General features: G+C 41.1%; 1 protein-coding gene across 3 annotated transcripts in view; it reads right to left on the reverse strand.

Moving 5' to 3' along the window:
* Positions 1–15,664, reverse strand: part of SHROOM2 (shroom family member 2) — a 116,224-nt gene that overhangs the window by 23,896 nt on the left and 76,664 nt on the right. For 2 of the 3 annotated variants that reach the window (XM_064708700.1, XM_064708691.1), the window contains exons 4-5: positions 12,506–15,143; positions 10,457–10,560 (exon numbers count right to left, since the gene is read on the reverse strand). In XM_064708700.1, coding sequence (XP_064564770.1) covers positions 10,457–10,560; positions 12,506–15,143 — 2,742 coding nt within the window. The remainder of the gene's footprint in view (positions 1–10,456; positions 10,561–12,505; positions 15,144–15,664) is intronic. The other variant, XM_064708709.1, reaches the window with a different exon arrangement.

Consider the following 15,664-nt stretch of genomic DNA (forward strand, 5'->3'; position numbering starts at 1 on the left):
AGTCAGCCAGTTAATGTGTTCAGTACTTACACACTGAATTCAATCATCAGAATATCCCAACAGTATAACGAGAACCATCATATTACACAAATGGCAACCATTGCAGAGACAAAAGACAATATTTTCCAACACTGCTAACAAGGAAATCACAGTCACATTAAAAAAAAAGCTCAAAGAAGAATGATTGTTTTGTCAATTTACTAAAAAAACCCCTACATTCCAGTTGCCACTCCTTTGATTTTTTTTTTCATTTAGACTTTTTTGTCCTGATAATGCTGTTGCTATTTTCTTGTTGCTATTACTACTGAAAACAGCTGCTTGCAGCTGAACAAGAATTAGGTAACAGAAGACAAGCTATAAAATGAAACACTTTGTGAATAACAACTAGGTCACCTAGGATTCTCAGGCATTCTCTCACCAAAAAAGAACACACAGCTAGCTCATCCCTAAAGGAAAAAAAATCCTAAATCAGTTATTTAAATTAATTAGCATGCACACATTTCAATAGCCATCTTTTCACTCTGAGCCACACTCACCCGCTTGCTTCTGACAGTCACATCCAATTCTCTCAGACTCCCAGCTAACAGCTCCCGCTGCTGTGGAAAGGTCTCTGTGCAAGCCTGTACTCACAGTCACAGGCTTGCCTAGCAAATAACGAGATGAAAAGCTCTCGCACCACCCCTAGCCGAGAGGAACCCTGAGCCTGGCACCCTGAGCCACAACAACGGCACTGCAGCCCTCAGTCCAGAAAACAAGTATTTTCCAAAGGCACTGCCTTCTAATTCCAGTGTGCATGATGCCAACTGTGAAAACAAAAGCTGCTAAAAACAGCGCGTGTGTGCGAGCATATGCACACAGAGCATCCTAGCTGGAATTAACTCACGTTTTCCCCCTGTTCTCCCAACCCATCAGCAAACACAGCAGTCGATTGCACTAAGCAACATAAAATTCTGTACCAAGCATTGCATCATTGCTAATTTGCTACTGTAGCTTTTGCTGATAGAGGCAGAAGATGCAGTCTATTCTCAAAGACCTGAAGAACAAAAGAAACACTGTATGAATTAATACTGCAAATTCCTGTTCACGACTGACAAAAAATGGTAAATAAGGCACAAACCTCTAGCCATTTCCTTCATGCTTTAACACTAAAGACAAGACAATCTTACCAGGATTTACAGCCTTTTACCCATATTCACTGGATATGTGAGCTTTGCATCCCTGCAAATGTGCCAGCCAGTTTGAAAGCCTTGCAGAACTGAATCTGTCTCAACCTCTGTGTCTCATTTACTGTAACACAGAGGATTTTCAAAGCCATGCCTTACAACAGCTGGCTTGTTTTTGCCTGCTTCCTATGATTGACAAGTTCATACAAGCTCTGTCAACTTTAACCTTGATAAGTGAAGGCTTAGTCTGTATTGTATGTTACATCACCAGAAACTTCTGACCTCAGGGAAAAGATCTCAGAGACTTCAAAGCTTTTCCTTTCCCCCACCCCCACCTCCTGGATTTGCTTATTAAAAAAAAAAAAAAAAAAAAAAAAAAACAAACTCAAAACAAAACTTAAAAGTCCTTTAATTTTTAAGGGTTTTCATTTGTGAAAAAATCATGATCTGCATTTCCACAACTACAGCTCTGCAAGTTTTAACTATTTACAATGATTTTAAAAGATCAGTGTGTCACTAGGTTCCTTTCTGAACAACACTCAAATAACCAAGCCTAATTCTAGAGGAGAGTATTCATCACAGCCCTCCAGCCTGAATTTTTTTGCATGTGTTGTGTGCACAGGCGCCCTCTCTTGCAGGAGATTCTGCAGGGAAAGAACTGAATGCTTTCATGCTGCAGGAGCACATTGCCACCCCCACGCTCCATCTTTAGAAGGCATCGTGGCTTTCATCAGAGCAAAATTCAAGCTCCTTTCAATTTATCTACAAGAACACATGAAAGACTTAATAGAAAAGTTGTGGATAAGGCTTTAATATGTATGAAAAGATAATTTTAAAGATGACCCATTTTAGGAGGAAAATGTTATTTAAACTGTACACAAAACCACATAGAGCAGCTAGATATCCAGTAAATAACCTCCCCTAAAATTTTTCTGCCTATTTGATTTTAACAGAGAGAGAAAATGACTTCAAGAAAAAAATTCCAGTTTACATAGTACAACCGGTTAAGAGACTGCAGCAAGTCTGGCTGCTCCATGCAGAGAAATGGAAGCTATAGCTGCCACATTACTTTTTAGCACAAAACTTCACTCACGTTTACTGATATAAACAGTCTCCTGCATGACAGCAAACCATAAACATGTTTCCTAAGGGCTTATAGCAGAAAGTGAACATTGCACAGGCTGGCTTTTAGTACCAGAACACCATAAAGCCATTCCATATGTCAGAAATGCATGAATTGCTACACTGAGGAGACAAATCAGTCACCTATTTTCAATTATGCTTTTCATCAAGTAACTTAAGGGAAAATAAAATCTACAATGCATCAGCACATGATGCTTTTATGACTAACCACTGGAGACTGTATCTTACATCAGCTCTAAATCTCCATACTCAACAGGGCTACATGAAGATAGTTGAATTTCAAGCAATGCAACAAAAAATGTCTTTAGATGGTTTTCATTCTAATCCTATTTCCAGGAAAAGGAGTAAGATCAAACCAGAATACAAAAATGAACTAATGTGTACAAATTTATCTCTGTTTCTCTCTCCACAAACACTTCTGTGTGTTCTTTCACTCACACTCAAGTTCAGAATAATGTTTAGGACTTCTTCCAGCTACTCATGCTTGGTAACGCCTTTAGGGGCAGGAGAGGAAACTTTCTGTAAGAAGAAACCATCCTCCAACACTTCCTTTTATCAGCCCATGATGGCCTCACATACCCCTAGCTGTCACTGCATGCACAGGGAGGAGAACAGATGTGCCAGGAGCAATTAAAGCAAAAATAACTTCACTTGGTAGCAAAAAGCTGCAAGTAGAAAAAAGGGATATGTGAGATAGGGAAGCCATCCTCAAATTTAGAAACAGGGATTCAAAGTTCACCTAATAAAGGTAGAGGGAGAGTCCACATTTTCAAGGGTGTGAAGAATGCACAAATTGGATGGGGGAGAAACAGGGCAGTATTACTGCAGTAGTGTAAACCAAGCACGGGTTTTGGAGGCAGTCCAGCACCCATTTAATGAGCCTGAGTGGAGCATCTCACTGATCTGCAGGATGCACACCTGACAGCCGCCGGCTGCCAGGAGGGTGAGGAATGGGGAGGCAGTGGCAGGAGCCTGCAAGTTTTAACAATTAATTTAGCCACAACCAACCTCCAAATCCCCAAATAATGCATTTGTGATGCTTATGAAGATGCCCACACATCTCTCAGCTCACTCAGCCTGGAAGTTTTAAAATGGACAACAAGAGGAAGAAAAAGACTACAAGTGGGACACTTTATCATGCAACTTCTGCCTTGATCCTGAGTTTCAACCACCAGAGAACTTAGGTCCTACTCAAATGAGGAAAATCCAGAACTAACCTAGCAAAGCAGATTCATAAGCAAAATATGGAAAATAAAGACATTTTAAAACAAAAGCTGAGATACAAATCCTTAGAGGTGTTAGGATTTAAAAAAAATAGGGGTAAAAAAGCATTTCTTCAAACATGGGTATCTGCCAAACAGATTGTAGGGATGAAAGTACAATAGTAAGAATACAAAGAAAATAAGGCTGCAGCAAAAAATGGACATGGTCTTCCCTTCACAACTCCACAAGCAAAGAACAGCCTTTGCAGGAACTATTCTCAGATCCTGCACACCATCAGGAGTGGGCTGTCATAAGCTACCTGGGCCATATGACAATCACCTGAATCTTCCACAGGAAATTGCTGACCTGGGATCTGTGATGCACAGCTACCCACTCCTCTGATACTTGGGCAGCTGCTCGAGCACAGTGACACACTCACTGTTGGGGGAGGGAAGGTGTGAGGGTGCTGAAGAGAAAGAATGAGGGAAAGAGAGCAAGAACAAAAAAAGTCTCATTATGAATCTGGAGAACTTCAGAATCATAAACTTAACATCTGAAATAAGCAAAAAAAGTAGAAGTTTAGAAGTTTTATTAAGAGATTCAGCAGCTGCACTAATGAGTAAAATTGACAAAGAATAATCTGGGCATGTGTAGAAAAGATATGTCTTGGATGCACTACCAATCTTAGAAAGAGTAACTACACACAGGGACAAGAGTGATCTGGATGACAGAGACTGGATTTTTAGATGAGTTAGAAAATTAAATTTTATCTCACCTGAGGCTCTTGAAAATTTGACTCCCATGAGACAGAGTCCTCACTCGTCTCATCACATCATTCACATCAGAACTCATTAGATATAGATGATTCACAAAAGGGGTGAAAAACTAGGTGGCAGCAGTTGCTGCTATGAGGAAATTATTCAGATTTAATAAATGCAAAGTAACCCCCAGGAGAGATTTTCCTGTACTTCACCAACCTTTACAATGATGTACAACAGAAATTACTGCTACACAAGAAGGAAAAGCTGAATTTCACAGACTGTTCTAGGAACATACAATCTTTGTACTTCACAGTAGTAAAAAAATAAACAAAACCCCCAAAATAAAACAAAGCTCAAAGATAGGCAAACCAGCAGAGGCTTGACAAGATACCCAGCTGCATGGCTCCTGGCTTGCCCTGGCTTTCTGTTTGCCCCTCCAAGCATCTGCTGCTGGCTCACATAGAGAAAAACCTGTCTAGGTAGCCCTTTGGCCTGCCTTTAAGCATTGACACCCATCAGCTGCCATTGTGTACCAGTGATTCAAGGCTCCACTGTCCCAGAGTGTGATATTTATGTACGTGTTATTAGTAACGTACACCAGTACACTGAAAGTTCACTAATTACAAGCATTCACAGAAACCTAAGGAAGATGAAAGGTTACAGGGGTTTCTCATATATGAATAGATGCTCACCCTCCTCTATATGCACAGGAAGAGCTACAGGAGGTTTTTCCCATTTTCAAACAAAATACAAAGTTTTTAACAGCCCAGATTGTACTGTGTCATTGCTATATGTCACACACAATTACATCACTGGCAAAAAAAATTAGTCTGAGAAAAGCCTTAAAAATCTGTATCTCATGATAAAGAAATGCTAAGGACATGGACCTGCTGGAGCAAGTCCAGAGGAATGCCAGGGAAGTGATCAGAGGGATGGAACACCTCTCCTGTGAAGACACGATGACAGAGTTGGAATGGTTCAGCCTGGAGAAGAGAAAGCTTTGTGGAGCTTGTTAACACATGCATGAAATGTTTGCCAAAGTAATTTTTCCACTGATTTCTAAGGAAGCAGTTGCACAAGATCATACTATTTCTTCCTCACACAGAATGGGGGAAAACATTTTGTTTACATAGCTCTGGTAATGTCTTGGTAAGTCCTTCAGTGCCTGAGACTTACTTGTCCTGCAATGTTCAATCAGGAAAGGCAACTTACAGATTGACTGCTAACTGCAACAATAAATGAGTAATTTATTGTTGACCTCAGGAAGGTCAACAAGGCCAAGTGCCAGGTTCTGCCCCTGGGTCAGGCCAATCCCAAGCAGAAATTCAGGCTGAGAATAGACCAAGACCAGCCTTGGGAAGAAAGATCTGGGGGTGATTGTGGACAAAAAGCTCAATACTGAATTGGTAAAGTGCACTCCCAGCTCAGAAAGCCAAATGGCTACATCAAAAGCAGTCTGGCCAGCAGGTCAAGGGAGGGGAATTCTCCACCTCTACTCTGCTTTTGCAAAACCTCACCCCGATTACTGCATTCAGCTCTAGGGCTCCCAGAAGAAGAAACACGTGGCCTGTTGGAATGTGTCCAGAGGAGGGCCACTACTATGGTTACAGGACTGGAACATCTCATTGAGGACAAGCTGAGAGAGTTGGGGCTGCTCAGCTGGAGAAGAAAAGGCTCCAGGGAGGCCTTACGGCACCTTCCAGTACCTCAAGGGGACTAGAAGAAAACTGGAGAGAGACTTTTCACAAGGGCATGAAGTGATAGGACAAGGAGGAATGGCCTTAACATGAAGGAAGGCAGGTTTAGATTAGGTATTAGAAGGAAACTCTTTACTGTGAGGGTGGTGAGGCACTGGAACAGTTATCCAGAGAAGCTGTGGGCTCTCTGGAGATGTTAATGACCAGGCTGGATGGGGCTCTGAGTAACCTGGTCTAGTGGAAAGCTCCCTGGCCATGGCAGGAGGGCTGGAACCAGATGATTTTTAAGGTCCCCTCTGAACAAACTAAACTATTCTAGGACTTCTTGATTCTTAATAAAGAAGTTTAAAATAGATATGCAACACAATGCTGGCAAAAGTTCTTGTTAACTATTTAAGGAAATGGCCCTTTTGCTACAAATAAAAACTTCCAAGGCTTCAAGTCTTGTATTTCAGTAGCTCAGCTCCTAGTTAAGCTGATCCCAACACTGTATATTGGTACCTTGTTAAATTTTTTGACATCACAGTAAAAGAAACTCAAATAAAATGCAGAATTTAAAATTTCTGTAGTTATGAAAACCTGTAGTTTTTAAGAATATTTTCAATGAATAATTTACACCATCTACCATTGTCTGAGGCAATAAGGAAACTAATCTGTCCAAATGTGTATTGGGCATTGTTGGAGTTTTTTTCCCCACTGTTAATCAGTCCTCATAGATATGTAAACCCCAACTCCTATACTGGTCACAAACCAGAAAAAGCTAAGAGAAATAACTATCAATATTCATGTATATTATATATGTCTGTGTATATATATACACACAAATATCCATATATGCATGATACAAATGGACTACTGGTAATTTTTAAATTATTTTCCATCTCACTCAGTTCAGAAGATATAAGGTCAGCCATATTTCTGTGCTGCTGAAAGCCCTCCTCCTTCCTCGCACAATTATTTGCTGCTCCTCTTGGTGAGTATGGAGCCAAGATATTCACCAAGATATCAAACTGAAAAATCTTCCTTATAGCCTAATAAAAAACCTAGGAACATGTCTACAGGCTCCTGTTTCTGGATTATCAAAGATTTTTCTAGAACATTATATTTGGACATTTAGGACAACTTACGCATTAAGATATTATTTTTATTTTGTTTTTGTATTGTAAAGGTTGCTCCTCTGTCTCTAAGAGCTCAACTCAAATAGGAGTAACTACTAAGGTATGAAAACATTGAAAATGTTTTACAGTGTTTAACTGGAGTTGAGTCACACTGTGGTCCTACACTTGACACGCATATGCTCTTGGACTTGACACCTATTAAATGGTGAAATATTTTCTGCAGCCTGTGATCTCAGATATCCTTTTTCACTTTTTGAAGTTATGTAACTTTAATAGACATCACAGGAACAAATTAATAGAGCTAGGAGTCAAATGTTCTTAGAAAGTAAATAAAGGCAATGGCTGTAAACATCTCTAGTAGATGGCAATCTTAAGAATTAGATCATAAAGCATGAGTCTTTTGATGCAGAATGACTTATGTGTGCATGTCATACTGCAGGAAGCCAGAGACTTCTGGTCAGAGCATCCATTTCCCTCTAACTTTTTGAAAGTCTATTTCAGCTTAGAAATTGTGGAGACTTCTATAAGGAAGGTAATTATAAGTAGTTTTACAGTTTAAGTAATTTTACAAATGCAGAAAGAGACATGGTTATAGAAGCACAGACTTCACATCCATAAAATAGTAAGCTTTTGTAAATAATTTGAAATAGAAAGAGGCACAACAACAACAAAAATATAGCATTTTTTTATTTTACAGCTCAGCCAAATTGTATAATGCTTTTAAGCTGTCCTAAAGTTAAGAACCACCACAGAATCACAGCAACCCCTCAGTATAAAAACACTCATCTCGTGTTAGATGACTGCATCCCTGTAAGTTCCTAACAAGAGTGGCTTGGGTCTTCCATAAGAGATGACCAATGACTGCTATGGGCCACTATTTTCTCTTCCTACAGAAGTAATACCCTAAACTATTAAATACTGCAGTTCAGAAGAACATTGTGCAGCTCTTCTAAAAAGGGAGATGAAACAACCTGAATTCATTGGAGGCACTCAGTAACCTCAGAGGGGAAAAACAGAGCTCAAAGATGAAAGAGGTTCACAAACTATCTTCATCAACTCAACATTCACACACTCCTCCCCTCCCCCCAGTTTTTTAAAGTACTGTTAATTTACATTTTACAATTGTGTGCTAAAAAAGAACAGCCAAGAAAATACTGTAGCAAAATGCTCAGGAGAAAAAGAAATTACCAAACACCTTTATTTTTGTTTGTTTTTAAAATGCCGTTTGCTGTTACAATATTCTAATCCTTTTCCATCCTAGAGTCAGTGCATTTAAAAAAACCCTAGTATTTCATATTTCTGAGGAAAATTATCAGGGAAGCTGTAAATGGTAGCTATTCAAAGTTTATTTCAAGTTAATATTTTTTTGCATTTCTCAAAACAACTGAAGGAGAGGGAGGCCAGGGGCACCCTGTAGTGTAGGGCAGTCTCTAACCTGGAGAAAGCGCCCATGGACTCCACAGCTGTCCCTCAGCTTGGGTTCCTGCAAATCTCGTGCCCACAAGTGCTGAAGGGCCACTCCTGTGTTCAGCCCCACCACACTGACTTTGGCAGCACAAAGGCCACCACAGCACACAGGTCTCAGCAGCACAAAATAACAGCTGCCAGCTATTTAATTCAAACACAAATTTTAAAATAGAGCATTAAATATGACCATAAGGAAGACCTCAGATTTGGTTATTATTCATGTTCTAGAATATACCCTGAATTAGGTAGATTTGCTAGCCATTTGCAGATTGCTAGATTTTAAAAATAGAAAGCTAAATGCCTTTAGGGCAGCTCAAAAATCATAAAATCAATCCATACCATGAGGCCAGTTCCTTTTGAGCACAAGAATGCCTTGTAAAACAGGAGCACACGGAAATATATATTCTTTCCCATAAGGCAGCCATTCATTATCACGCAGTGGTAGCTCACAACACAGGAATTAAATGCCCAAATAAGGGATTTTAATCAGTTTTTTGAATACAGAAGGCATATCAAGCCTCTACATATCAACGTTGAGACAAAGAGACCATTTCACAAAACCTTCTGGAATGCACGAAAATAGCCAAATACCACATCTGAAATGTATGTCAAAACAGGCTCCAGCTGAAAAAAAAGTTACTGCAGCTGGTGCCCAGTCATGTGATTTTCATGGATTCCGTGATTATAAAGCAAGAATTGTGCTGCACAAACACTGCTAAAGTGCTGGCGTAGGAGTGTTATTCACATGCTTTTGTGAATAATGGTAGATGGGAATCATTTCACCCGTGCGGAGCTGCTGCCCGCCCACAGCAGCGCGGCCGCTCCCGGCCCGTGCCCGCCCCTGCTGCCCGCCCGCCCTCCGGGGCTGCTCATTCTGCAATCCCCGCCTAAGTACAAAGGGCTGCCAAAAACTGCAAAAATAGGGGGTGCTCTCTTCAGCTAAGCCATAAGCAATGCAAAATACAATCATATGAACCGACAAATAAATGCTAACTTTTTACAAGGTTTTAGGGTCACAGCTAGAGTGTGTGTTCACTATAGTTCATAATTTCCTCTCCCTGGAGGGATTAATATCACTTACAGAACTGAGGAAAGCCTACAGAGGTTCTTTTTTCCTGTGCATGGGTTCCCTCTGTTATGAAACCCAGAGCTGTCAGAGCTCGCAGCAGCAGCATGTGCATAACCTCAGCTGGGCTTCAGCAGCCGCAGAATCAGCGATTGCTGAAATCACTGCTTGCACCACATCTGAAATCACTGCTTACACCACATCGGGGCCAGGACGAGGACAACCCTCAGCATGCTAGACATTTAATGGATTTAAACCACACTGTGCAGGCAGTCACACCTTTGAAAACATTGTATATATATTAATACATGGATTAACAGAGAAAATCTGAGCTCTTCAAACAGTGAAACAAATTTTAGTGTCTTCTATTCATGTATTGTATTCTGTAAAGCCACAAGAAAAGCAAAGACGAATTTACAGTACTACTATGTTTCAGCAGCATGCTGTCTTTGCCAGGGATAATACTGGAAATCTCTTTTGGGAAACCCCAGGGCCCCCATCTACCCCCAAAAAATCCATAACTATCACACAAATAATTCATGCACACAAATAAGAATCAACTGCCTTTGAACAAACTATAACATGCTCAAGACTCAACAATTTCTTTAAGCTCACACTAGAGTCCCCAAAAATTTGAGTCCCAACGTTAATTCTATCATGCACATTGAAGTATTTGGGGAGGAGGAAAATAAAGGAAGAAGGCACAGCAAGAACTCTGAAATCATCACAGAAGAACTTGCAGTTTTAGTCAGGAAAAGATTAGATCACAGAAATTTGTCAAAAAGATTGGTCAAAACCAAATCTTTTAGAGAGAGAAATTAAGAAACACTGTACTTACCTTACAGTGCAGTTCCTCTCATCCAGTTTGTTAATGTTAGACAAAATACACTCCCCATCTTCCTTTAAATCCTCTGCTTGCCTCCTTACTTCAACTGATACTTCCTAAAAGAGGTTTGTAGTACAAGTAAGAGACCAAGTCATCGTGTTTCAGACTCTCAAAAAATCTGCGATTATGGAACCTCTTATTTGTGGGTTTGCTCTGTTCAAATACACATGAAGTCAACAGCATAGCATGTTTTAAGCTTGTTTGGTTTTAAGCAGTACAGCGTGCTCTGTGACCTCCTGCGCTGCACTCCCGACCTGGCTGGGCTCGCCTTGCTGCTCTGCTTTGCTGATCTGTACTGGAGCTTAACATTTTTATAAACGTTTGCAACTTCCATTTGGCAAAAACGAAAAAAAAAAAAAAAGAGGCACAGAAGTTGCAGAAGAGTTGCTCACATTTTAGGAGATGCAAGTATGCACCAGATTGTGAATCCCCGTGCGAGTACTTCAGTTTCTCAGTACAACACCAACAGTGCTGTTCCAGAACGTTATCATCTCCCTATCTCCAAATAACCCCACCCAAAGCATAGCTTTGCATTACAAACACTGAACCTACAGGAAATTTAATTGCACATTAGCACTGGAATAATCTGAATCATATATGCAAAACAACATCTTTATTTACTTCAGTCTGTTGTAAGCATCTTCAATGCACTTATCACCATATTTTCCAGGTGCCTAAACAGGTGTCTGCTTTTTGCCCCAGGAGGTCTATACTGAACTTAAGAGCACTGACTAATAAACCAGAAATGCATACAGGGAATAGATTATTTTTCTGCTGGGTAGGCAATTATTTAATAATTCAGTGAATTTAATTTTCAAAGTAACTTCCAGGTGAATATTTTCAGTGCTTCTGATCCCTACCCCAGAGTAAATTATCTGCATAATTAATTCTGTGCATAGAGTTCAAAAAGAACTTTTGCCAAACTTAAAGATGCACAAAACTTATGGAAAGACAGTCCACAACTTTTAGAGATCAACATTTTTGTTTCTCTTTGAGCTATTCTCATTCTACTCCATGTTTACACACACACACACACAGGTGAACTGTGTATGTATGTATGCAATGTTTTTAAAAGGGCAAAAATACAGAAGAAGTAATGTACAGCTGCTTTGCTTCAATTCTATTCTTGCAGAAGGCAAAGTTCAGGTTGAACACACTATGATTCCTTATACATATCAGGCAATCTCATAGTAGCTTGAACAACATCTTTTAACAGAGAACTAAAGAGACTTGGTTTCTCTGTTTACTTCCAGTGCCACCTGCCAACCATTGCCTGGCCCTGCTTGGTTAAAAATTAACGTAGTATTTACTTGCAAGTTGAACAGACTTTTGGCATCTCTCTAAGGAATAAATGTATACATCTTAAATCAAGCAAACTGACATAAAACAAAACATTAAGCAGTTTCATTGTTGCTGTGGCTTTAACATTAACAGGTATATTTGTAATCTCAACTTTTTCAGGCGGAAGTCCTATGTAATTTTGCATGAAGCAAGTTTAGAAGAAAAGAGGAAATCAATGGAAATTACTAGACCATTAAAAATTAGACAAAGTATACATTATTTACATGTGGAACACTTTTCTTCATAGTTTCAGAGAATTCAAACAGGGAATACAGCCACACCAATGAAAAAGTAAGTCTGGGTGAAAATTGCTTAGAACCTTCAAAATCTCTACTGTAAAAAAGAGGGTGTTAGCAAATCAATTATGTTTTTCTATCCGACTTCAACACACAAGAAATTATTTTGATCCAATTACTCTTGTGCAGCACAAACTTTGATCTTCCTCGTTTTACTTAAGATAGCTACCTATAACATTTACTCCTTTACTGACAAAAGGCAAATACCTGGAACATTTACTCCTTTACTGACAAAAGGCAAATACCATATTACATAGTGTTCCTAAATTGGAAATTTCCATAAAAATTCTCTTTTCCCCTCCACTCCTCTACTGTCCTCCACCACACTGGGCAACTTAAAGAATAATGCAAAGGACAAGTGTACCTGTTTGTAGAAATCAGTGGAAGGGGATGATCTAGACCTCTCATGGGAGTACTGGGATTTCCCATGCTGTTCATGGCCTGTATCGAGGATATTTTCAGCTGAATGGTACCTTCCTGAGCCCCTTGGCTCTATGGGCTTCCTCTGCTCCTTCCACGATGCCTCATACTCTGCAAAGGTTCCCAGGCGCTGTGGCTGTGCACATTTCCCAAGCCTCTCAGCAGCCCTATTGCTGCTGCTATGGTGGACACTGTCCTTTGAAGCATGAGCAGTTTCAGGTCCAACAGAGGCTACCTGATCTCTTCTCTCATGCCAGAGCTCCTCTCCCTCATGTGCTTTCCTATCTGGCCTCTCAGGCTGTCCCTCTGCTAAACCATGGGGACCTGGTTTCTGTGATGATTTTCTAAATGCAGGCTTACTTGTTTCTTCAAAAAATTTCCACCTGTCTGCAAATGAACCCAGGGCTTCTTCTGATCTCTTTGGACGGCAATGAGCATGGCGTTCATCCTCTGACAAGCCCACCTCATTCATCTTCTCTGGTTCTGAGTATGACTTCAGTTTTTGCTCTGTTGTGAACCTCTTCCTGGCTCCAATCCGAGAAACGTGATGAGTGCCACTCCCTGTAGGATTTGGTTTGGCTTGTGTAGCCTCAGGGAATCCAGAGGCATCTTCAGAAACCAAAGTCAGTGAGGAAGAGTTGTAACTAGCAGTTTTCCGCTCAGGTGACCTGGGGGGATACTCAGCGGGGCTGGGCTCCAAGCCCCGGCGTCTGAAGGACGTCGCGCTCAGAACCCTGGCCTGGGCTTCCTTCAGGTGATCTTTGTAGGAGCTGGTAAAGTTTGTGTCAGGGGATGTGATGACATTCCCTGTTGAATCTGGGTTCCAGGTCTCACTGCACTCCTCTGTTTCAGATGAGCCTACTAGTGTAGCAGTACTTCTACTTTTCTGCAGCTTGGCTCTCCTCATTTGGATCTCATTTCTGAGGGTTGTTGAAAAACGATCACTCCTTCGTGCCTGTTTAGACAGGTGAGTGTCAAATGAAGTCTGTCGTTCTGATACCACTTCTGGGTTGTTGTCAGACTGTTTTTTCCCTTCCTGAGCTAAAGAGTGCAACATTGGTGTCCTCTGAGGAGAAATCTTGCTACTTTCATCTTTCCCCCACCTAAAATCTTTCTGAGCAGATCTGTTTTCAGTGGTAAGGACACAGCCCTTTACATCCTCCTGCTGACCATGCCTAGTTTCACTTTCCTCAGAGCTCTCACAGCTTTTCTTTTGTCCAGATTTTTCAGTATGATCAGGTTTTTTAGATTCTTCTACTGTAGCACACCTAGCATCTCCCTCTCTGTCCTCTGGGTAATGACTACTGTTCTCACACCTTGTCAGTGAAGATTCAACAGATTGTTGAGGTAGATAGTATTTTGGGTTTGGGGCCATTGTAATAACTGCAGGATTTTCATGAGGTCCAAGTGACAAATCAGTTCCTACTGCAGGATTCCAGCTGTCATCCTTGAGTTGTAGTGGCTTTGAGCTTCCCTGAGCAGGCTGTTTTGCTGTCACACAATAATATCGACTTTGTCCAGTGTTGTCCACCTTCTGTTCAGCAGCACTGTTCAAAGAGGAAGTGTTGAGCAGACTGGCTTGGTTTGGACTGCAGCCATGAAAATGATCTGTAGTTAACTCCTGAATGCCACTGTAGGACAGGTAATGTTGCTGATCTTTAGGTGCAGCCAAGATTCTTGCACTGTGATAAAAGGTGCTCTCATCGCTGTACTGGTGCTGGTGGTGGTAAGAGTAAGCAGACTGTGCAAACCTAATGTCGGTGCTGGACAAGGATGGCTGCAGTTTGTTCACAGTTCCTGCATTACTACTGTACCTGTCACCAGCTGAAGAAAAAGTGTGTTCTGAACTGAGATCAGATTTGTAATTTGAGCTGCTGATCCTCCTGTCACATGCTCTGGAGGGCCGTCGCTGCTGCTCTGCAGTTTCCAAACTCCAGTCACTCCTGGGCTGCGATCGGTTCGGGGCTGTAAAGTGCTGTGTGCTGGCACCCTCTGAGTACACAGGGCCCTGGGCTTTCTCATGGCCCTTGGTGGCAGCAAAGCTGTCACTGCGAAGAGGTGGAGGTGGCGGGGGAGGAGATGAAGGTCTCTTTTTATCAGGGACGTACCAGATAGGTCCGAAACTGGATTTTCCCAAGCTAGTGGGCTTGCCATCTGGGTCTTCCTCTGTTCTAGGACTTTTGTTGTTCTCGTGTTGGATGGGAGCTGGCAAATACCCAGGTTTGTCCTCTGTTCCACTGCTGTCATTCAAAAACTGTCCAGACCTGCTTCCATGCTTAGCAGTCTCCCAGGGCCCCACTTTGTAAAGCATGTTCTCTGTTGAAGAAGTGTCTGCACTGGACAGAGTGTGGTCAGGGGTGCTAGAACTTGTAGAGAAAGATCCATAGGCTGAATCCCGCTTACTTTGGCTCCCTAGATGATCAATGCTACTATTAGACCTTGCAGAAGAAAGTCTTCCATACTGGGCTACTTGGGGAGTGTGGTCCCAGCTGTCCATACTTCCCAAAGAGCTGAATTGGTCAGAAGAGCGGTATAGACTTGTCTGATCCCATGGGTTTGACAAGTCCTGAGAAGAACAACTACTGAAGGAAACAAAACAAAGTGTCAGAATAAATATAAAAAAAAGTCTCAAAATGCCGCAACATAATTATTACCACCCACTTTAATAATATTGGTTAAATCCATCTGCACAGCAGTTAAAGACAATCTAACAAAACAAAGTTTGAACACTAACTCAGGGCTCCAACTTGATACTCCACCACTGATTCAAAGCTTGAAACCTTAGTAACTACCTCAGCTTCCCGATGTAAGTTTGCTAGTAAGTAATATGCATTTATCTCCTTGAAGGGTCCCTTTTCCCCATACAAATTGTTGATTTTGCTGACTTTGCTTTTAGGAAAATTTAGTTTGAGATCCATTAGCTCCCTCTTTCCCAGGAAAAACACCAACTTATTTTTCAGCTTATTTTCCAGGTACCCTGATTCTTCTAGCTGTTAAACTCACATACTTCCTCTCTTCATCTTTGAAATATGACTCCAAACTTCTTTAGCCCATGATGTTATTCCCCCCTCCCAAGTTACTCCAATAAAGTTACATCCACATC

The sequence above is a fragment of the Zonotrichia leucophrys genome, chromosome 1, assembly GCF_028769735.1.
Source record: "Zonotrichia leucophrys gambelii isolate GWCS_2022_RI chromosome 1, RI_Zleu_2.0, whole genome shotgun sequence".
NCBI lineage: Eukaryota > Metazoa > Chordata > Aves > Passeriformes > Passerellidae > Zonotrichia > Zonotrichia leucophrys.